Raw genomic sequence first — 24,111 nt, forward strand, 5'->3', positions numbered from 1 at the left:
TCCATCTCGAGGTGGAGAGATGATATTTAACCTAACAGGACTGGTCCGGAGTGAGTTATCCTGTCAAGCATGAACGAAACGAGCTCAACAGTCCCGCACCTTTCCACTGACATCACATATCATACTACCATCCTGCCAGCCTACTGTCCAATCAGCGGCCGAGGGGAGGTCCAGTGCCGTCGCGGCTGTCCAATCGGCGGATAGCGTGAGCTCTGCTCACCGTCACGTCTCTCCTGATTGGACGGTTGAACTGTGGAGGAGGCGGGACGTGAAACCACCGAATCCGAAGTAGTCCGTGTTTCTCATTATCATAAAATATTCAGCAGCATCCCTCCGACTGTCTGTGAGCTTAAGTTATCATGTCACAAAGGTAATCTTTTGTTTGGGTTGGCTGACTTGATTTTGGATTATCTGAGAAACTAAATGAAGAGTAATTATTAACGGCATGGTCATTTTCTGACAGCCTAAAGAAAACCGGTTTCTCAGTAGCGCTTTCACCATCTAATTGATTTATTTTTTAATACGTTTTTTTTTTTTTATCCAAAGAGATGTGGACTTTCCTGGGAATAGCCAGCTTCACATACCTCTACAAAAAGTCCAACACAGTCTTTCAGAATTTCGCTCACAAAGAGCTTGTGATGGCCGCTGCCTTATTTCTCACAGTCGGGCTGCTGCTATCATATGTCAGGTATTTTAATTTCCAGAAGCTCAGAGTCTCTCGGGTATTATATTTGCCTCTGAGCCTTTTGTCTTCTTTACCTGTTATCAACTATTTAATACCCCAAACGTCAGCACAGACGAGCGAGAAAGCAGAGACCAGCTGTAGAAAGGTAAGACAACTCATGCGGATACAACATGTTATCTTGTGAACACAGGAAGACAGATCAAAGAATGAAGACTAAGCATCATTTTTCCATTTCATTAAACTTGTGTGAAGTATAATTATGTTTTATGTTTGTAAGCTTAAACTCTGAAAAAAAGAGTTTTATTGAAGCATTTCTGAACTAAAAAAAAGTGCTTTACATGTTCATGTGTATTTGTAGCCTATATCTAAGGAATAGAAAGGAAATCAAAGAACATAGCTGGTTATTGATGAAGTATAAAACAATTCAAATATTGCAATGTTTGCCTTTCAGTCCAGTTCAGTTTGGACTGTGTGTCATGAGACTCTTGGCTCCTTTGTTTCCAGAGCCGGAGAACAAGGAAAAGAGCAGACATGGAGTCCTCTGGCTCACATAGTACCTCAGCCAGTGGCCCATCAGGGGCCCCCGAGCCAGATGTGGTCATAGTTGGTGCAGGGGTCCTGGGTTCGGCTATGGCGGCCGTCCTAGCCCAGGACGGGAGGAGGGTGACGGTGGTGGAGAGGGACCTGAAGGAGCCCGACAGGATAGTGGGAGAGCTGCTGCAGCCTGGAGGCTTCAGGGCCCTCAAAGAGCTGGGGCTGGAAGGTCAGTGACTCTTATTATTATTATAATTCTTATTAACTTCAACTTTCAACTTATTGTCCCGAAGGAAATTTGATCACATCAAGGACCAGGGGCGATTCTAGGATCAGAACTTTAGGGGGGCTCAGTGTTACCCCCCCTCCCCCCCCACCCCCCCCAATGCACAGTTTTGAACATATGAAAAAACTATTAAAGTCCCTTTATGGACTACCAGAATCAAATGAAATGATAATGAGGTGTAAACATTAAATAAATAAATAAAAAATAAAACTTTCCTTGACTGGGTTACAGTACATAGCATTGGCACATGGATATTACACCTGTTTCTTTGAACCTGTAACTGTCTTAAAGTATCTGATATTAACTGAACTTAAGTATCAAAAGTAATTTTCTAATATTAAATGTACTTGATTTTTAGAAGTAAAAGTAAAAAAACTTTTATTATGAACTTTAATGTGGCTTCCTTATAGTAAAGCATAAAAATCAGGGTTTCCACACCTTCTTAACCCTCATGTTGTCCTCGGGTGAAATTGACCCGTTTAAAAATATATATAAAAGATATCAGAAATATAGGACGCCTTTTTTAGACAAAAGTGTAATTTTTTGTGTGGAAAAAGCAACAAAAGCAATGATAAAAACGTCAAAAACACTGGAAGAAAACATAAAAAATTTCGAAAAAAGTGACAAAAACATCGGAAAAAGAACTGTGAAAAAAGCACTAAAAATGTTTAGAAGGTCGAAAGGAAGACAACACAAGGGTTAAACATCAAACTCAAAGTCTGACATCAACAAAGAGAAAAACAGACACAGGATTTACATTTTTCACTCCAACGTACAAAACCATTTCTTGCAAGTAACGAGTAACGAAGACGCTGAGGGGAAAACTAGTGGAGTAAAAGTGAAAGTTTCCAGAAACTTTAATAACAAAGTAAAATACAGATATGTGATACTTAAGTACAGTAACAAAGTATTTGTACTTCATGACAAACGCAGACAACAAACAGGGTCCACCTGGCACACTGAACCACACACTAAAACAACGAGCTACTAAACATTAGAAACAGCACAGTTCATAAATACATGTTAAGTGGTGCACAGAGGCAAGCAATAATGGAATGGAATAAATAAATAAATGATCAGTCCAAGCTTATCCAGCTATCTGACACAGATACGCATAAAAGCAGCAGTTAATGAAGTAAATTAAGTAGTTAAGTATATGAAGACGAAAGCTTCTCATTGGCCACAGGGATTACAAGACGCCCTGGCACATCTTGTTCTTGTTCTAGGCATTCGGAAATGGCGACCAGAGGGCCTCATGGTCAGCCCTTTTGCCTTATCATTTTAGTTCTAGGGTTGTCCAATGGTCTGTCCTCGATTAAAGGCACACCCCCCCTAGCTGGATCTCCTTTGTGGTGCAGGGGATTAAATCCCCCCCGAAGATCCATTTCAAAAAGAAAAGAAAATTACCGCACACCCTTTTCACCTCTGAATTTTATTCGACTAACACTCATGTGATTTTGTCAACTAATCATTAGTTGATTTAACAGACAGATCTGTAAAAACGGAATCACGCAAAGCACCACTTTAAATCTTGTGTTTAACAAAGATGTGCTCAGAAAACAAGTCATTCAGCATGAAAAGGCATAAGAAAACTGACTAATGGACTAAAGAAATCAGTCGACTAAGACCAAACTGAGAGGGCAGCCCTATTTAGTTCCTATAGGTCAAAGGCCCTAAATACATATTTTCTCAACCAGCTTCTTATAATATCAGTGATGAACACTCACACTACATGAACACACTATTGTAAGTTTATTTCCCATGAGAGCTTTCTGTATTTTCTGTTTTGCTTGTGCTCTTGCCACTGGCTTGAAGTGGGCAGGGCTCAGTTGGAAAAGGTGATGTGATGTCACATATTTCCCTGCACCAATAAGAGTTCGCTATATTTGATCCATAATCTGGTGATGTTGTTTGCTTATGTTGCTGTCAATAGAGTCGGAGCCACACAGTCCTGATGAAGCAGATTAGATGAGTGTTGAACTCTAAAATAAAATAATACCTAAAGATGTTTTATCCTGAACTTTGACTCTGATCGCTGCTTATTTAGTGGAGAAATACGATTTGAGACCAAGTTTTCGGTGGCTACTTCTCTAATTCTCACCTGCTTCTATTTATCTATATATGTACACTTTATACTTTGTGATCTGTATAGTTTTAATGACGACATTATGTATGAAATGATACCGTCTTACCAATGTACATGAAATGTGTTCCTCACAAACAGTCACGTCATTTTTGAATGAAGGAGTTCCTCAAATCTCACATCCAAAACAAGTCTCTGGCTGATTTCCTTTTAAATCGTCCAAATAATAAATGAATCCAGCTTGACTAAATCAAAGTAAATTATATCTAAGCGGGTAGATGATGTGTGCCTAAAACTATTTTTGCAGCACCTTAATTCAGTCAGTCAACGGCAGAGTCTCTGTCCAATCATTCCTCACATGAAGAATTCCTTAAATATTTCCTAAATGTTCACAGGGTCTACATCCTACTCACTGATAAAAAGAAGATGAAATATCCTTTCATACCACAGTAATATTCCTGTAATATAGTAATTTTGTCCTGTAATTTTTATGCAGTATCCTCTTTCTATACGTCCATCTTGCAGGTGCCTGCTGTTAAAATGTTGAAAAAAAGAGAAGAAATCATTGCAGAAAATGTTGGTTTTCAGTGAACCCCTTTATATAATAAGTTTATAATAATACATTTATTTGATAGAGCACCTTTCACAGACAGAGTCACAAAGTGCTTCACATTATACAATTGTTAAAAAAAAAAGGACCCGAACAGCAAAATGAGCAAGTAAAAAAGAAATAAAATACCAATGGTATAAAAATGAAAAACACTTCAAAACACAAAATAACAAACCGGAGCCAAAAGCCAGTTTAAACCTCACCTTTATAATCAAATGTTTGACTCAGTCGTCACATCAGATGTGTGCACATTTTGTCCATATGCACCGACTCACACGTACTGTACTGTATGTAAACAGTAGCAGGCTGACTTTGGGGTGGAACTAACGTGTGCCCTCAGGTTCAGTGGAGGGTCTGGATGCCCATCTGGTCAACGGCTATGTGATCCACGACATGGAGAGCAACACAGAGGTGGAGATCCCCTACCCTCAGGAGAAGGACAGCATCCATTGTGGACGCGCTTTCCATCACGGCCGATTCATCATGGGCCTGAGGAGAAGCGCCCTGGCCCAGCCTAAGTGAGTAGAGTCACAGGAAAAGAGTCCATATGCCAGCTGAGCAGCTGGCTAGTTGGATGACTTTGTGTTTGACAGCACTGAGGGTTAGAAGGGACAGGAGTAGGATTCAAAAGCTGTTCGCATGTTGTTCATTTATTCTGCCCGACTATGTGAGCTTACCTTTGATCTCTAAACACTGCACAAATTGGACTTATTTGCGGTCGTTTGTTATGGCAAATACAACCCCCGACAGGGTGATCGGGACCCCGACGCGTTGCTATGCATGGCAACGGTCTGTTATTCTTAACAACGGTCTGTTAAAAAGAATGAGCAGACTACAGAATGCTGTCGAATTCAACCAAGTCGTGTAATAAATGTATTCATTTTGTAAATGGATCAAACTAACGTTCATAACTCTCAACATTCTTATGAAATGGAAAGTCTTATCACATTTTGTTTTCATGTAGTTTAATAGTATGTATTTCAGATTTGTTTTTATGTAGAGGGCCATTTACACAATGATCAGTTGGTTGGTTAAATGTAATGTTTGAAGAAAAGCAAATGATGGTTTACTTAAAAGAGCCTTAAAGAGTAATTTTCTTTGTATTTTTCAACCTGGACCCTTTGTCCCCATGCATTGGTGTCTAAGTGACTAATCTTTGTCATCAGCAAAACTCTCCAGGCTTAAATAATCCGTACTTTAAGTGCTATAGAGCCAGCATATTTCCACATGTAAATGGGTGTATTGAGGGTTTAATTCAAGCAAACCAGAGTGGTGATTGTTGGAACAGTGGAAAGATGAACCAAGACAGCTTTTCATAGTTTTGTTTCCTTTCTGTCAACTTTGAATGAAGTTGGTTTCACATGAAAAAATGATCATTTATTTCATGGTGGTGGGTTTGGCCGTAGTGTTTTTTCACAGTTTCATGTTAGAAACAAAACACTGAAAGGATCTTACTCTTCAAAAAAAGGTTGCCTGTCAGTGGCAGAGCAAGCACTTTTTTAACAATTGCCCAATAACTTTACACTGCAGCTTTTTTTGCTGCTGCAGACTGTGGTCAATTAGACACAAAAACATGGAAAAATAGGGTCCAGGTTAAAAAAAACAAATAAAATAAAGTTACCCTTTATTAGCTCTTGATAATTAATCAAAAGATAGCACTTTGACTACATGACAAATTTGGTTTGTTTCAGTTGCTTTTTATCATGCTATTCTGGCATGTGGAGGCGATGTCTCTAACTGCCTAATTGCGCCCCCCAGTGTCACATTCGTAGAAGGCATCGTGACCCATTTGCAGGAGGAGGACGGCTGTGTAACTGGAGTCCAGTACAAAGATAAAGAAACTGGAGACATCAAGGTGAGAAGAGGAAACTCTGCTGCACACGTAGAACGTTATATTCCACTGAACAATTCCCCCTCACCTCATGGAAACAAATATCCTATTCAGTGCAGAGTGTGTATGATGGCTGTGTGAACCTGTGTCCTGTAGGAAATCCACGCAGCGCTGACTGTTGTGGCCGATGGCTGTTTCTCCAAATTCAGAAAGAGTCTTGTCTCTGGGAAAGCTCAAACCTCCTCTCACTTTGTTGGATGCCTTATGAAGGTAAATACCGCTGTCATCACACTGCCGAAAATGAACTGAAATTACTTTAAGATGTTCTAGAAACAATAAGTCCATCGATTGGTTAGTCGATTAAGTTAGTTAGTTGATTCATTGTTTTAGTCAACGTTGTCTGCTCTCAGCGTGTCAAATATCAATCTTTTTCAATATCCTTTTACTCTTTTTTACTCTAAACTGAAAATCTTCTGGTTTTGGACTGGTCAGATAGAACATAAAAATATGTAAAAAGAACGGCCATTTTTCACTATATTCAGATATTTTATATACAAAATTATTCATCAATTAATTGAGAAAATAATGAGCAGATTAAATGATAATGAAAACCATTAGTTGCAGCTCTAAATTGTTCAAATCTCCTCTGAGCTATACAACGACAATCAAATTATATTTATCTTTTTTTGAGTAAAATGCTCATCACACACTCAACCGCCATTTTAATTCCAGACATTCCTACATGCACATGTTCCACCAAAACAAGTTCCAGAGGCACCATCGCTGCGTCCGGCGCTTAGCGCTGCCCAAGACGATTGTGATTGGTTTAAAGAAATGCCAATAAACCAGAGCACGCAAGACCCTCCTCCTCAGGGCTGTGGAGAAGGTCTGGCAATGTGAGGCTAGGAATATGAATAATGTGTGCAAACCTTACTAATGAATTTTACAAAGTCTCTATGTTAAAACAAGATGTTTTCAATCCAGTCGATCAGTGGCTCAGGATTTATTTCATCATGGACTCATCCCTGTTTCTCCTCTCCAGGACTGTCCCCAGTTTAAAGCCAACCATGCCGAGCTGGTGCTGGCCAACCCGAGCCCGGTGCTCGTCTACCAGATCTCCTCCTCCCAAACCAGAGTGCTGGTGGACATCAGGGGGGAGATGCCTCGCAACCTCCCAGAGTACATGGCTGAGAAGATCTACCCTCAGCTTCCAGGTAACAGACAGATCAGATACAACTTTATTTTGAAAATGTCTCTGAGTAGAGATGTCCCCATCCGATTTTTTGGCCCCCAATCCAGATCCGATTTTTAAAATATTGAATATCTGCCGCTACCGAGTCCTGAGGCGATACTTGTATTTGCCTAGACAACAGAGCTGCACACCATTTTCTTGTTTAAAAAACTAACAAAAGTAACAAAAAGATGTCTTCAGCTTAATACATTTTACTTAGTGCAGCTAGCATATATTATTTTGGGCATTTTAGGCCTTTATTTGATAGGACAGCTTGAGACGTGAAACGGGAGAGAGAGGGGGAATGACATGCACGGTTTGGAACTGAACCCGCAGCCGCTGCATTAAGGACTGAGACTTCATAGATGGGGCGCACGCTCAACCTGGTGAGCTATCCAGGCGCCGTGACAAGATGCTGCTAGCATTTTTGTAAAACTCACATATAAAACCAACTTCTACTTAGAATTTTTTTTACTTTTGTAAGGCGATCTGCCGATCCCCGATCAGTTCAAAAATGCCGATATCGGCTCTGATCCGATCGGGACATCCCCATCTCTGAGGTTTAATTCTTATGTAATTATCCATGATGAAAAATGACCTTTGGCCCGAGGAACAACCCCTGTAGCGTGATATATGATCAAAGTTTGTAGCTATGGCAGTGCTGCCAGACGTCCTGGTAGGTAGGAATATATCCAGACTGCTGCCTGCGCTGTTGTGTGTACGGCCAAGGAAGCTACGTACAGTTGAAGGATTTGACATTCATGGTGCGCTCTGCTATTCAGCTGAAATATCAAAGCCCCAGCTCTGGTAACCCTGACAGAGGGCCAGCTGCAATGGCAGAGTCTGTCACTGTGATACATTGATAAATGTATATTCAGACACCAAAAGAAAAGGCTTTTTTATTTTTTCTTGTGCATGTTCCCAGCGCGCACCTTTGGGTTATCATCCACAGAGCCACAGCTGAGTGATCGACCGCCTGCACTCTCTCTTTCCCTCTCTCCCTCAGAGCATTTAAAGGAGCCTTTCATGGTGGCACTACAGAACGATCGACTCCGGTCCATGCCTGCCAGCTTCCTCCCTCCCTCCCCTGTCAACAAGCCAGGTACTGGAGTGGTATTGACTGGCGTGTTGTTAGAGAATGCCAGAGGGAATCTATTGAACTGCTTTCAGCCTGTGTACAGTATGATGCACGTCTTGGAAAGTAGAACACCGCTTTGGTCATTGCTGTATGATGAAACAAATAAAGAAATGTCCTGGTTGTTGACTCATTTGCAATTAGTCTGTGTTTTAAGTAAAAAAAAAAAAAAAAGCTCTTTCCAAGGATTTTTAATAAGTTTTTAGTACTTTGTTTTATGAATACATTCAAAAATGTGTTTTCTTTTTACGTGATAGAACAGAATTTAGATTTAACAGAATGGTAATTTTGCGAAAAACTCTTATTAGCTTTCTTGCCGAGAGTAACGTGAGAAGATCAATACAATTCTCATATCTGTAAACATGAAGCTATAGCCAGCAGTCGATTAGCTAAGCTTAGCATATAGAATGGAAACAGCTAACCTGCCTCTGTCCAAAGGTATTTAATTTGTTTAATCCTACATACAGTTACCCAAAGTTTTGTAGGATTCAACAGATAAAGTACAAGTTGTTAATTAGCGAGCTTTAGAGGTGGAGGTAGAGCCAGACTAGATGTTTCCCCATTTTAAGATAAGCTAAGCTAAGCTATGAAGCTAAGAAATAGTGCAGCGATAGTTTTTTTCCCTAGAATGCCGAAGGTATGAACAGCCCTACCTCTGATTGGCTTACCCTGTTAGTCTTACCCTAGTCCTGCTTTGCCAGACCTTCCTCCACAGCGCTGCGGAGGAGGGGCTAACTAGTCCACACAGCATTCCGGGATGGGAGAAAAACGTGCTCTGGTTTATTGGCATTTCTTTAAACCAATCACAATCGTCTTGGGTGGCGCTAAGCCTCGGACGGAGCCCCTGTGCAGCTGCTAAATAGCCTCGGGAAGGAACTTGTTTTGGTGGAACATGTACGTCAAAAAGTTGTTTTAGTCTTGCAACAGAAAACTCCGATTGGACAGATAGTCTAGCTAGCTGTCTGGATTTACCCTGCAGAGATCTGAGGAGCAGTTAACCATAGTCCTCACAAATCCACCAGAGGTTAGAACGCCAACACAGAGACAGAGGAAGGGGACGCACATCTGGCCAAAAAGAGTGACATCCGGCGGAATTTTCGGCGGCACCGGAGCAATCCCGGAAGTGGAACGTCGTGGATATAGACTAGGACCCTAACCCTAACCAATCTGACACCTCATGTCTAAACCTAACCAACCCAACCATCGAAGGCAACAAGTACTAGCCAATCAGAGGCAGAACAGGGCGGGTCATGGCTTGTCATCCTAGGAGTTTTTTTGCACATAACCCTCTGTAATACCACAACATGTTATTAGCCTTTTCAAACAAGATATATGTGTTGATTGGTGAGCTTTAGAGGCAGACTTTGTTACCTTTGGACAGAGCTAGGCTAGCTGTTTCTCCCTGATTCCAGTCTTTGTTAACTAGTTGGTGACAATAACTTTGCATGTAGCGTGCATTAGAGTGATATCGATATTCTCATTTAACTCTCGGCAAGAAAGTGAATAAGCCTATTACCCAAAAATGTCGACCTGTTACTTTAAATAGGACTCCTTGTCTGTATGTGTGAATGTGGGTGTTGGATTGGAGTTGTAACACTATCTATGTCGGTGTTGGTAATGAGCAATAACAAACTTAAACACTCCCATAAGGTTGACTGTCAAAACGTCTGAAAGAAAAGCACGGAGAAACACTAAAAGCCATCCTCCAGACGTCATCCTGTGTTCCTGTTCACTGTGTTTGGCACTAATTGGAGGATTTTATTATTACAAATTGCTGAGAAAAAAAAAAAAAGACAACAACTGGTGATGTATTTTGGATGAGAGACAAACAGCAGTCTGTTGTTTGCAGGCGTGCTTCTCCTGGGCGATGCGTACAACATGAGGCATCCTCTGACGGGAGGAGGGATGAGTGTTGCTCTCAACGACGTCGGCATCTGGAGGAGTCTGCTTAAGGACATCCCGGATCTCTATGACGACGGGGCTATGCTGCAGGTAACCACACGGGGACTACATCGAACCATTCTCATGCCAACAACTCACTGTTTCCCTAACTGTAAAAGCATTCACAGAAAAACTGGTATTAAAGACTCTCTAGAGCAGGGGTCTTCAATGTTCTTTAAGCCAAGGACCCCTTAACAGAGATAGATCAGGGACCTCCTACTACATATATTGTATAAAATGAAGTTGCATATTAAACTGGGCCTACAATAACATGAAGGGTGGCCTAAAGCCTTTATACATACATTTTTAGTACATGTATACTAAGCTATTAAAATAATCATTGTTGGCATGATTTTATAAATCATGCTTTAATGTTAAACATACATGTGGCACAGTGAATCCTCAGGATGAACTGTATCTGTGGATGGTTATATCCACCTATATTACCTTACCTTACCTATGGGCCAGTAAGCCTATCAATGTTTTTTTGGAACCCCTGTTAAAGATCTCTGCTCTAATGTATAAAATATGAAAGAAATAAGGCCTGTGTATTGTATGTGTATGAAAGCAAGTATATACAGTATACGGAGCCTACTGCATTGCATTTGCCTTGTGCTGTTATTCCCTCTGCTGTAGGTGAGAGACTGCAGACCAGTGTGCAATATTACACTGCTTTTTTTTCTTTTTCTCAATAGGCAAAGAAAAAATTCCACTGGGAACGCAAGTCATCACATTCTTTCGTGGTGAATGTGTTGGCCCAGGCCCTGTACGAGCTGTTTTCAGCCACAGACAGTGAGTCTCCGCCTGCCTCTGCATCATGGAAAACACTGACAGGGGATCAGAAATGATTATTATTTTGCATTGAATACATACAAATACAAATGTCAAAATATGCAATAAAAAAATAATAATAATTTTGATTCTCATCATGTCCTTGTGCCTGTTTTGTGTTAACCAGATTCTCTTTCTGAGCTGAGAAAAGCCTGCTTCCAGTACTTCAAGCTCGGTGGAGAGTGCATCGCTGGGCCTATTGGACTCCTCTCAGTGTAAGCATTAAATAATGGCCTCCACAATAACATAGGAAAGACAGAATTTCTCTAATATGGAATGATTAAGTCTTGGGTTAAGGGAATAGTTTGACATTTTGGGAAACACACTTTTTGCTGTGCTTACTCGCTGAGAAGGTTGATACCACACTCATGTTATGTACTCTAAATATGAAACTAGAGCCAGCTAGCTTAGCTTAGCATAAAGAATGGAAACGTGGCTAGCCTAGCAATGTCCAAAGTCCACAACCTCCCACTGGCGACAAGACTCCAGGAAGGCTAAACTAAAGCTAGCATAGAGCTAGAAATGGAAATTAGGATCAAAATTTGATTATTGCACATCCCTAGGTAACAATAACAAGTGTGGTTATATGAGGGAATTATGTGCTGGGGCCTCATTTATAAAACCTGTTACGCAAGAAAAAGTTGCGTGAAGCAGGGTGAAATTTGTCGTCGCAACATTCCTCGCAATTGTCGGGATTTATAAAGACTTTCCATGCGTAAAAATGTTCCCAGTTTTCCGCAAACTTTTGACCACACGTGTGATCGTGCGTAATGCTCCCAAGGTTTTGTAGATTGCGTTTTAGTGAACTCCGACGGTATGCCCGTTTTCCGAACCTAACCCAGTTTTTTTTTTTTTTTTCATAACTCAACACATCCCGGTGCTGGGCGCAGCCCGGCAGGCCGCGCCAGCAACGGGGAGAGGCAGGGGCTCCTCCCACACCGTCCCCTGCCTCTCCCCGGGAAATGCGTTGTTTGTTTGTGGTGTATCTGTGTATCTGTGTGTGTGTGTGTGTGTGTGTGTGTGTGTGTGTGTGTCTGTCTGTGTCTGTGTCTGTGTCTGTGCGTCTTTATGTGGTCGTGTCTGATTGTAGGTGTCTGTGTGTGAATGTTGTCTTTCTGCACCTGCTATTCCCAAACAGTTACCATACAAGTTACCAAATTGTCACATTTCAAGCACTTTCACCTGTTTTGCACCAATAATGATCCAAAATCTTGTTTCTATTTTTTACCTTTTTAATAATTGAATTTCCTTTCTCACAAAAAACGAAAATGATCATATGATCATAAATGTGATCTCTCAGGGGTAAATGGCAAATAGGAACAATAAATGATGAATATCATTGGTAATTGAGCTAAATCTGTTAAGTATTAAGGCTGTGTAACAACAATATGAACACTACACAAGGGTTACGGCTTCCAAACAGGATTTAGTTTGGATGTTCTACCTCTGTTAGGAGCACATCGATCTCACAATCACAGAATCGTGTTTTTTCCCCATTTTTCCGTTTCGTGATTGGTGATCAAGGGCTGGAATATTCATTGATTGATTAACATGGACCTTATTAGGACAAATATGGGACGACCTTGGGAGGAGCGTGAGGCTCGTGCAACGACACCGTAAAGTTACGCGACGTCCGTTTTTTATAACGAGAAGAGTGCGTACCGGTGTGCGCCGCAAGGTGTTATAAATCAGAATATTGTTTTTGCGTACGAAAATTCTGACTTTTTTGCGCACAAAATCTTTCAGAATAGAATCTACGCACAGTTTTATAAATGAGGCCCCTGGACTATTTTTTTTAGCTAAGTAACAGTGAGAAGCAATTGTTACCTGTTTGTGCTAAGCTAAGCTAGTTGACTGCTGGCTGTAGCTACATATTTATCTTACGTGTGTTACATGTGTCTAATCTCACTCTTATCGACTCTAGGCATAGTCCCCAAAATGTCAAACTGTTCCTTTAAATACAAGATCACATACAAGAGACTTAATGAAGTAGGGATTTAAATTTTTTTCTTTTGCCAGGTTGACACCCAAACCCATGACCCTCATCGGACACTTCTTTGCCGTGGCACTGTACGCAATCTACTTCAACTTCAAGTCCGAGTCGTGGAGCACCAAACACCGAGCTTTATTTAAGAGTGGAGCCATCCTGTACCGAGCCTGCACAGTCATGTTTCCACTCATCTACTCTGAACTCAAATACCTGGTTTACTGAGGAGCTCTCCTGTAGCCTGGACGCAGAAAGACCAAACTCAGTGGAACGTCTTCACAGACAGCTTAATTCAAACAAACCTCGCTGATATATGTCATCCTGGTGAAAAGGACACTCTTGCTGTATTAAACCCTGATTTTACTATTTAGGAGTTTCTACAATATGCCCTTGCCTTTACTGAATATGTCATTGTCTTAATATCCTACTTAATGTTTCAATTTGGACATAATTATTCCACAATGCCTTGGTGTAGCACTGTTTGTGCTCTCCCTGTATGTTAAAGGGACATACAGTGTATTAGCTCACACCCTGAATTACACTGACTGTTTAATGTGTGGATTTATTCCTGCCCAACAGAACTGCTGTGTGGAACATGGCATCTGCATTTTATAATAATTTTGCAATAGAGCCACTTTCCTGCTGTATATTTTCACGCTGAGCTGATTTAATATGGTAATCTTCATGTAATGTTTATTGAAAAAAGGCATCATTTTGAATCTGAAGCACTGATGATGGGATGTCATGAACAGCAAGCTGTCTGAATTATCATCGTATGTTGTATTTCATAGAATAATCCAGTCTATTTTATCTACTGTAATGATCATTCCTGCCTTGTTGCTCTTTACATAATGTAAGGGACTTTTTGAAACGCATCTTGGTTTCTACACTCAGTCTGAAACATGCTGACAGTGCAGCTGATAAAACTAGAATCCCAGAACTTTTAAGAATGATCCCTGCACTATTTTAGTCCTGCTGGATGTCAATAAAGACCTGACGCGCACACGCCCGGGGGGGGGGGGGGGACCAAGTCAGCGGATGATGCTCAGATTGGGGTTTGTCCTGAGCTGACACAGACGACAGGTTCTGGTTGGGTTTACCTGTGCCTGTGTTGGGCCTGATGGGCCGTTAAATAAATCATACATGACAGACAAGAATTGTTTTTCAGTTTTCCTGTTTTATTACAGGAAATAAATTGGATAATTTGTGTAACCACACAAATGTGTTGATTAAACTTCTGAAAAAAAAGGCTATTATATACCAGTTACTACAGTGTGAACTATAAACTGAGTTGTGTCCACTGGACACACACTAACAAATGGGACCAATAGATGGCACTCACTCCCAGCTAAAGGGTTTCTGTTTGGCTCCAAGAGAACTGGCGAAAGAGATTGCAGGCCTTTGGTTATTTATCCGACTCCTCCATCTAAACTTCAAACCATGTTCGGTTACAAAGTAGCCGAGCTCCATTCTAACGGCTGAGAGAAATCATTTTCTACACCAACCATATTGTATGCTATCTGGAGTGTGCCACTGGAATAATTATATACTTTTACGGTGTGTGATTAGAACCAATTTACCACTGATTAATTTCAAAAAGCTATTATGAATTGATTTGATACATTTGCATTTAAATGGTGCAGTATAAAAGTAAAAAAATTACTAAATTGCCAAATTTTTTTAAATGTGCTTTATGCTCGCGCTTTTACTTTTACTTTCGTTGTGTCATTGTTGCTTTAATTCAAAGAGAAGTGCTCAGTTAAATATATGTAAGCAGTGGATCACTTGATGAAAATAACATCCAACCTACAGAGCAGCAGCAGCAGTTTGATCGGCTAGACTCCTGCCAATACTACACAGCTATTAACTGGCAAATTGATCTTAATTTCAATTCGTTTTGACTTTTATGATGGCTTAAAATGTATTAAACTTATTTTAATTTAACACTGCAGAATGTGCCCTTCCAGTGGCACACTCCAGACAACACACCTAGAACTGAATGGTGACAAATTAAGTACACACCACTAGCAGGACTAGTGTAAACTGCTCAATAACAAAGTAAAAGGGTAAAAACTGAAACAAAGAAACATCACAAATGCTGTCATATCCCAGGTTACAACAATTAATTCAGCTTTATTGTTATTTATACATAACTGATACATTGTATTCTGGTGAAATAATTGGAAGATTTATCCATATTACTCGACTTTGTGACTCTGCACAAGGACACAAATACTGGTGTGGAAGAACAGAAGGGTTGGGGAGGGTGGGGGGAGAGAAAGCTCCATGGGGGAGAGTTAGGTACTGTACACACATCCCTTCATCCATCATGTGCCTGTCGGAGGTCAGTCTGCATGGATACCGACCTACCTGTACCTACTGAGACTCACCTGACAGCCAAACAAGGAGAGACACCGAGCCCCACTGCCATGTTCCAAGCCCCCCCCCCCCCACCTTTCTACCTTAGAGTAATCCTCCTTTTAAAAACACACAGAGCATTAGGGCATACCCTTATTGATATTGGTAGCAGCAAGCTTTCTACTAATAGTTAACATCTTAATCTAAACAAAAAAGGTACTGTACAGCTACTGCTAAGAGAATATAAGAAGAACCTGGCCTTGACACCTTTACACCAGATTAAAGTGCTAGAAGCAACCCACCAATCCACACTTTATTTTATATATATATATATTTTATATAGCATTATGTATTTATATATATATATATATATATATATATATATATATATATCTATATCTATATCTATATATATATCTATATATATATCTATATATATATATATATATATATATATATATATATATCTATATCTATATATATATATATATATATATCAGAACAAATCTACTATTTGAACATTAATTTACAGGGTAATATACATTATATTGTAGCAGCTGAAATATCAGCACAAATAGATCACTGTCACACTTAACAGCAAAATATATATGATTATACAGATCCATATATAATCATATATACCAATATATAATTGTCATATATGCATGTAAAACAGTTAAACCACGTCTCAAGGCTTTTCAAATGATACCCAGAAAAGCAATCGTGTATCAAGACGTAAAAGCTTTACACGTTTCTCTCTTGAAAGAGTGACAGGCGGTGGCGAAAGTGCCACCGCCTGCGGGTTATTTGAGGTCACAGGACAGTTATTTTGCATATTCCACAAATCTATTGCAACACGTTACTGTCTACGAACAGTACAGCCGGCGTCCTGTGAGAGGAGCCGGTGTTAGCTGGACTCACACGTACACCCACTGAACAGAACATTACGACGATGGCTGATCTGGTTATTAGCTATGTGCTTTCAGATGCTGTGCTATGACGGTGAACAACAGGAGGACTACAATACACAATACTCTATAGTTTTAGCCTCAGAAGACAACCACTGTAAAAAGACTAACCCCCCCCCCCACCAATATTCTATACCCTCTCTGAGTTAAGTGTCATCGTATCCTGCTGCTGCTTGAGTTTTCGTGGTTTGGGTGTTTTTAACCACAAATCGCAACTTAAATGGAATGTGTTCAGCTCCCGTCTCGTTTCTTTCCCTGTACCCGGGTCTCTCTCCGTCAAGGCTGACAGCACAGTGAGGAACATCCTACCGAGTGAACAAAATTCTAGGGGGTCCGAAAGGGTGCCGGGGACCCCTCGAGGTTCTGTAAAGTTCAGCTACACAATCGGGACCAGTCGGGGCAGTTCTCTCTTCTCGCAGCGGTCCCAAACCTCGTCATCTTCACCACCTCTCGGGTGAGAGGAGTTCAGATAGTCCTTCTCCTCTTCGAGGCCTCATGGTTCTCTTCCCTCTTTCCCTCTCCTCATCCCTTTCTGATACAACCTCATCCAATGGTCTATTCACCAGCATTTTCACAGCTTTACACACTCTCTCCCCCCCTCCCACCCTCTACTCTGCAAAGACGCTGCACAGGGCTGTAACAAGATACACACAAAGGTAATTTTTCACAAAGAAAAAAAGCTCCGTAATAACTGCAGTAGTAACGCACAACAAGCATCCGATAGCTGGCTTCCGGCCTGGGGAGCCCTGGTGATGTGTGTTAGGTTTGGGGCAATGCCATTGTTCTAAAGGAGGAGGACCCCTCAGTTTGCCCTTTGCAAGGACTTGTTTTTTTTTTTCCCTGTGGTGGACTGTTGTGTTATTCAAAAGCCCAGATCTCTATGTCCTGAACATAGAAATCCTCCTTTTTTGAGAGCATGGGGTTCCCAAATGTTTTACAGGAGTGACTCCTGCCGTGGTAGAGGTCCCCGTCCAGCCACAGGCCAAACTCCCCGCTAAAGGGAAAGAGAACAAAGCATCTTAAGCAGGGGGGCCACAGACTTTTTGTAAACACAGTTTTAGGCAATCAACGTCACTTATCTGCCTCTTCAATAGCATTAGTTTATTTTGGCAGCCTAACTTTGAACTATATTGTATCATTGGATTCAATTCAAACAGATGTTGCTGGAACTGATTTCTGTCACTGTATGCATCAAAAGCAGATTGGGCTCACCTTCCTCCACCAAAAGCTAAGGAGTCCATATCTCCTTTGATGAAGAACATGTTGTCACCTGTCCATTTGTACACCTGTTGCAGACACAATAGAGCACATATTAGAATATATTGCATGGCACGTTAAAGGTTGATGTAAAGTCATAATAATATGTAGTATCGCATCGCAGACTGCTTAAACACAGTGTTCAAAGTTGGCTCAACAGCCAGAGAGAGAGAGAGAGAGAGAGAGACTTCTCAATTAGTTCTCTACATGTATGTCGTTTTTTGTCTTTGTTTTCTTTCTTACATTTGACATTTAAGATTTGTATTGATATACTGTTCTTGTTTTCCTTTTTGTTTTTTAAATTTATATATTTTAGTATATTCAGTGATTGTATGCTATGATGTATTTTTTCTCATCTTATTATCCTTGATGCTTTGGCAATATTGTTTTTCTGACATTTAATAAAGCAATTTGATTTGATTTGATTTGAAAAAAAAAAAAAAAAAAAAAAAAAAAAAAAAGAGAGAGAGAGAAAAAAAAAAAAAAAAAAAAAAAAAAAAAAAAAAAAAAAAAAGAGAGAGAGAGAGAGAGAGAGAGAGAGAGAGAGAGAGCAGCGGTCTGGCTAGCTAGGGAGTGAATGAAGAGAGGGAGTGCCGAAAAAAAGAGGAATAAAACACTATTTTCTGATTATTTTGCAGCGCTTACGTTCTAAAGCACTAACAACCATACCCACGGGAAGGTGGCACATTGTCTGATTATGAGTGAAAGCAGAGCTTCATCCTGTCTCTTTCGGTGTGTGCAGTTGGGAATGAAAACTGGCTGCACAACCTGCCAGCTGTTATTGGTTGGGGGTAACACGCCCACGTAGGGCCCAAAAGCTCTTTGCTGAAACGGAGAAATGCATTTGCCTCTCCTACCATTAATACACGGTAGGAAAGGCAAAGACATTTCTCCGATACAAGACATCACACAGATACTCTCGCATATAGGCCTAATAGTCAACACGAATGGAATGTATTATGTGTCATGGAACGTTGCGCTCCCCAACTCACGAAAGGTCGGATTTGCTCAATCTTTGGATGATAAGTTTTATTTAGAAAACCTTGTATCCATGTAAGACACAATGTCATCAGACACAATCCATGTCATTAGAGTCAGTGAATTCACGTCATTAGACACAACACGTTAAGTGCAGGCCAATGTTTTTTGCGGTGATAACGGTAGGCGTCACTCGACCGTGGTATTGCGGTAATGCGGTAACCGTCCCAGCCCTACCACGCATGCCGAAAATGTGTGACCATGCATATCAATCGCACCAACAGTATCTCATTGATGGGGAGATTAAAGCCGCTGAGTGTTGTTATGAGAGTGTAGCGTATTTCAAATTACCCTTGTGGTATAAGTTCTTGTAGAAAATTAGACCATCCTGGTGAAAATGGGTGCTGTTAATGTGTTGCTTTCAGCCCATTCATCTCAGTATCCTTGGCTCGAATCCATTAAGTGTTAAATGCTTTCAACAAGAGAGCATAATCAAGTATGCAAGTTACAGAACCTGAAATGCTGCTGAGTTGTGAGTCTTTAGAGGACTTCTCATAGAACACTTTGCTTTTATGGGGAGTGTGCTTGAGTGCCACATGCATTGAGAACAGCATGTGACTGGCAAGCATATTCACAGTATGCATGTTAAATGGTGCCTCAAGTCTCAATTTTCTTTTGCCATGTTACGTGAAGTAATTTATAGAGCTCAGTAAATTATAGAGCTCAGTAAAGTCTGTAATAAGTAAACACACTTTGCTTAACCCTTTTTCAAACTTGTTTTCACTTCCACACAACAGCATTGTGTTGGAAATGTGTGTGTTCAGATGCAGCCTCTACTCTTTGAAGTATAAAGTGTTTAGGCTCCTGTTTAAAAAGGCACAATGAGTAGGATTTTCCAAAAAAATAAAATAAAAAAAATGTATAGACTCATACAAAAATAATCCCATCTCAATCATCACTTTTATGACCCACTAGAAGTGTGTGTCGGGTCCATCTCTACAGAGACCCTGCCCTCTGCATGTATAGTCTCTTATCTTTTCACGTTGCTGTGTTCGGGACGTTTCTGGGTGTCAACCTCTATAAAAGCATAGCGACCAGGTGACCATTGATCCATTGTTCATTTATATATTGATGAATATTGTGCAGCTTTGAAAAGTATCAGCCACACATACAGTTCAGTTCTACTGTATAAAGTACACTGTATATAAACAAAACTGCACATTCTAATAAAATAACAATTATTTTACTTAAAAATAAATGTAGCAAATGTTGAATTCTTACAGAAACCCAACTCAGCTTCAAACTGAGGAAGGTAGTGTACCTGAAACTCTGGATTGAAGGTGAAGAGGAAGGTCTCTCCTGTGCCATAAAAGCCATCGCTGACTTTAAAGGGCTCCGATGCCAACGCCCCAAACACCTGGAGAACCAAAACAACAACTTACTACTGTCCACCTACATACAACTGGCTTTATGATGAATCATACACAGGTTTAGGAGCTGATGGGATAACATTTCACTGGAATTGCAACTTGTACGATTCCATGTGACAAAAAAAAAATGTGATCGATTGGATAGGAAAATCATTGGAAAATGATGTATAATCAGTTTCAATACGTTACAGTGTACTACCGCCTGCTTACCTGGCCATCGCTGTCCTTTATAACCATAAGCACTGGGGTGTCCTGGCCCTGCATGGCTCTGTACAGCGACTTAATGCTCATGCCATGCTTTGATGTGCCAAAAGCCAGCGTCCATGGGTACCCAATGGTCCGCGGTGGGAGGTTCTTGGCAAGCTGTGGGGGAGGAGAGAGAGAGAGGGGGGATAATAAAGAAAAGGAAGAAAGAAGGAGAAGTAAGGCAAAGGCCACAGCCACCAATGCTCAATTACATCTGCGGTGACCTTTTAACACCATCTGGCATTTAAAGAAGAGTAACAGGGCTCCAAACACACAGGGCCGTCTCAGGAGAAAGAAAGGTCCTGCTGCCGACAGACTCAGGGATTAGCAGTAGCTGTGGTGCATGGGGAGATAAAGGCGCTGGAGAAGCAGTGCAGTAAGTGTATGCTTCATTTTAATGGACAGATAAAACAGACGCTGACTAAAACTTGGAATTAAAGTGACAACTTTTTTACACTATGCTGCACCATTTCCTCTGTATGAAACAGGGCCTCTAAACGTTCTGTTGGCTCTCCAGTAATTCATCAGTCCCTTTTTCTCTTTTTCTCCTTGGTTCAGCACATCCTCCAGTGAAGCAGTGGTGGAGCCAGCAGGCTGGAAATGAAGCCCTGAGGAGATGAGCTTTGACTTGGCTCCCCTCAGCGCTGCTGTGAGCCGTCCTGAGCTGGGTCCTCGGGGTGATTAAAGGAAGCCGCACGTTGGCAGTCTATTGGTCAATATGCCAACTGGGACGTGCAAGTTCGTCTGTGTGTGCGCACTTACCCGCAATGCCTGCGAGGCATCCCTATGAGTATAAGGGAGACTTTATGCAGGTGTTATCTTTAAGTAAATACATTATTATTCAGCAAAAAAGAAATCAAAAGTTCCTTTACATGTTCTCTGCGGTAATCCATAATCATACATACAGTGCAAGTTGCCACCTTTAACTCTGACAGAACAACCCACCGACCATAGCTTATTGGTCTCTGTCTGCTGTAAGGAGTAATCAGGTCACCTACGGTTTTTTTTGTTTTTGTTTTCAAATCTTTGTAAGTACAAATATGACCAAATAAAATTACCATCAAGTCCTTTGTTGAGTTTACATGTCTGAACATTCATACCCACACACTTATATCATTATATATTATTTAAAGAATAGGACTAATATACTTAAAAAAAAAAAAAATGAAAAGACCAAAATGTAATACATTAGTATCTTTCAATACTTTACAAAAAAAATACAACAGTTCCCCTTTTTTTTTAGATAATAAAAAGGACCATGTCACCCACTTACTGACATGTTTTTGATAGTTGTTAGACAACAATGGCACATAAGAATAAAATATATCAGGTTTTGGACAACACAGTTGTTAGTAGGATCATTTCATGCTATTTTATCATGGCAGGGTTGCATAAGAACAGGTTTGTACAAAAGTCTGTACCTTCTCTATCTGGTCGGCCTCCAGGAGATCACTGGATTCTCTGAGGTTGGGTTTGAACGTTTCTGGCTCAAGCTCCGTCTTGATGGATGTGCCATGCTTGGAGTTCACCTCTTCCTTGGTGGTGATCTACATGTACAAATAAATGTCAGATATGCATACAAGGAGTAGTTTACTTTCAGCTTATAGCTATTCGTCATAAACCTACAATTCTGTTTTGCATCATATCGGGCTACTCGTATAAAGTGAGGCTTTCTACAGCAGTAACCACAAACACATTTTACAAACAGAATTCGGCTCAGATTATGTTTGCACTGAGTGAGATGAGAATAGGGCAAAATGTAGCATCTGAAGCAGAAAAGGTTTAACTAAACAGCTTTGGTATCAAGGCTGGGATGACATGAAGAAGCTAGCCTTTAACCATAGCCTAACCTGAGCAACAAAAGCTCCCATTTTAAATCGAACAAGTGTTCCTGCCAAAATTATAAATGCAGCGTTTGCTGGCAACACACAAAAATAATTCCACAATTTGATGATGACAGCTGAATATCTTCCTGCCACTGGTTTGGCAGAACTAGGAGAGCAGGCAGAGACACTGTCTGGGAGAGGAGAATGCAACGTGAATAGGAAATCCACCCAATGAATAATTTGCACTCAACAGTTTAACATTTTCTCTGACCAACAGGCTGCTCAGGTTATTTATCTTTCTCGACAACAGAGGCTGATTGTGGAGCACTTCACCCCTGGTGGCTGGGATGCTCTCATGTTTCAGTCCTCATTCAAATAGGGCCTACCTGCACGGTCACATCCATCCCCCTGTCAAGGAAGTCTTACTTCCACCCTCTCACAAACACATTGTCTCTTTACCCTTCAATATTCTATACATTCAGCTCATTTGAGCATCAAAGAAAATATTTTATATAAGAAAAAGTGGGAATTTCCTACAGAAACACCCATTTATGTGTGGCCTATATAAAATCTACATATGTGGCTACAGCTAGCACAAACAGCTAGCATTAACTATCTTACAGCCAGACTGATCTAGTGGGTTGAAGCACTAAAAACCACGACAACGAGTCTAAGACGGAAAGCCTGACACATGGAGATAAGGCTGCTGTCACATAAAAACCTCATCACACAGTTTTCTGTATGAATTGATAAAAAAATATTTTCTGTTAAATGCTTGAGTAGTCATTCTTAAATGATCTTGTACATCAAGTTTTGAATAGGTTTTTGTGAGCCCAAACACTCATGAAACCTACTCAAACCATAACTTTTATGTGTACAGCAATAAGGGCTGCACAATTAATCTGATTGATACAGCAAATGGGATATGATTGGCGATATTGGAGGGAATGATCATTTTTGTATCATTATTCTCTCTTTCGTTGAAAAACACTAAAAACTGTAAAAGTATAAATGATTACAGTGTGATTTTTGTGAGGATATGTGCCAAATAAAGAGGTTTTCTTTAGTGTGTAGGGTACGATTTGTAGGCTGGGACGTCTCTGCAGCACCACAATCACTCAGAATGGTTTGACAAATATTGTGCCCCCCCCCCCTGATTTTCTCGATATTGCAGTATGGACTACTGCAATATCGAGAAAATTGCGATTAATTGTGCAGCCCTAATAGCAATAGAAACGTGTTCTTGAGGTTAGAATGCAACATCCGCAGCAGCTAAAGCCTGCTAGAGCCAATGGGAGACCATCTTGGTGCAGGCAGCAGCAGGGCTGGGTAGAGCAGAGAGAGGGGGCAGACAGGGCTGTTCAGGGCACCTGGAGTCGTTTGCAGAGCGAGCGCAGATCTTCGCTGTTTAGCGCATCAATCCTACGGTGGTACTCCGTCAGAGACACTACCTGGTAGTACAAAGACAGGAACAGGTGGAACATAAAACTCTACCAGATCCATCGCTGTCCAGGGAAAAGTAAATGGTGAGTTTTGGAAGGAGCACAAAGTAGTGCAATTTCAGCAAACTTTAACACTGCTCTTTATAGAAAAGGTAGATGTCAGAAAGTTGAAGAAACAAACTGTAACAAAGGCTTAAGGCCACTGTTAACAAGAGTTTACTTTGGGAAAAAGAGGAGGGGATGGGGCATTTCAGAGCACTGTCATTTTGCATGTTTGTGTAATATGTTTAATAACACCACCATTAGATGCTCAGTTATACTTCAAGTTAGCTTAAGGAGGATGGAAACAACACTCCAGCAGAAAGTAATCTTTAGACCCATCAAGCTTTCTTCTAGCCAACCCAAAAATAAAACAAATTGTTGGGAGCGAGAAGAGCGTTTAGAGATCCACA

General features: G+C 40.7%; 2 protein-coding genes across 10 annotated transcripts in view; one reads left to right on the top strand and one right to left on the bottom strand.

Annotated features, from left to right (window-relative positions):
• The first annotated feature begins 318 nt into the window (after positions 1 to 318).
• sqlea (squalene epoxidase a) lies at positions 319 to 14,311 on the top strand. The gene is made up of 11 exons (XM_039805875.1): positions 319 to 830; positions 1,190 to 1,448; positions 4,539 to 4,716; positions 5,957 to 6,053; positions 6,186 to 6,299; positions 7,072 to 7,243; positions 8,267 to 8,362; positions 10,245 to 10,387; positions 11,032 to 11,128; positions 11,295 to 11,382; positions 13,187 to 14,311. Exons 1-11 carry the CDS (start codon positions 549 to 551, stop codon positions 13,377 to 13,379), a joined length of 1,719 nt encoding a protein of 572 aa, XP_039661809.1. The 5' UTR covers positions 319 to 548; the 3' UTR covers positions 13,380 to 14,311.
• A 2,957-nt stretch (positions 14,312 to 17,268) lies between these two features.
• The window catches only part of oxr1a (oxidation resistance 1a), a 274,368-nt gene continuing 267,525 nt past the window's right edge, over positions 17,269 to 24,111 (bottom strand). For 7 of the 9 annotated variants that reach the window (XM_039805880.1, XM_039805879.1, XM_039805877.1 and 4 more), the window contains 6 exons: positions 23,588 to 23,668; positions 21,813 to 21,938; positions 20,356 to 20,508; positions 20,037 to 20,132; positions 17,693 to 17,766; positions 17,269 to 17,474 (listed from right to left, as the gene is read on the bottom strand). In XM_039805880.1, the coding sequence (XP_039661814.1) occupies positions 17,339 to 17,474; positions 17,693 to 17,766; positions 20,037 to 20,132; positions 20,356 to 20,508; positions 21,813 to 21,938; positions 23,588 to 23,668 (666 nt within the window). In that variant the 3' untranslated portion in view covers positions 17,269 to 17,338. The remainder of the gene's footprint in view (positions 17,475 to 17,692; positions 17,767 to 20,036; positions 20,133 to 20,355; positions 20,509 to 21,812; positions 21,939 to 23,587; positions 23,669 to 24,111) is intronic. The other 2 variants (XM_039805885.1, XM_039805881.1) reach the window with 1 other exon arrangement.

Source organism: Perca fluviatilis, chromosome 7 (assembly GCF_010015445.1).
Source record: "Perca fluviatilis chromosome 7, GENO_Pfluv_1.0, whole genome shotgun sequence".
Taxonomy (NCBI): domain Eukaryota; kingdom Metazoa; phylum Chordata; class Actinopteri; order Perciformes; family Percidae; genus Perca; species Perca fluviatilis.

What these genes read in the sequence shown, in the direction of transcription:
- sqlea (XM_039805875.1), top strand. Translation starts at nt 549, where the DNA reads ATGTGGACTTTCCTGGGAATAGCCAGCTTCACATACCTCTACAAAAAG. An exon ending in GATCTACCCTCAGCTTCCAG is followed by an intron (nt 7,244 to 8,266) that starts GTAACAGACAGA and finishes TCTCTCCCTCAG; the next exon opens with AGCATTTAAAGGAGCCTTTC. An exon ending in CCTATTGGACTCCTCTCAGT is followed by an intron (nt 11,383 to 13,186) that starts GTAAGCATTAAA and finishes TTCTTTTGCCAG; the next exon opens with GTTGACACCCAAACCCATGA.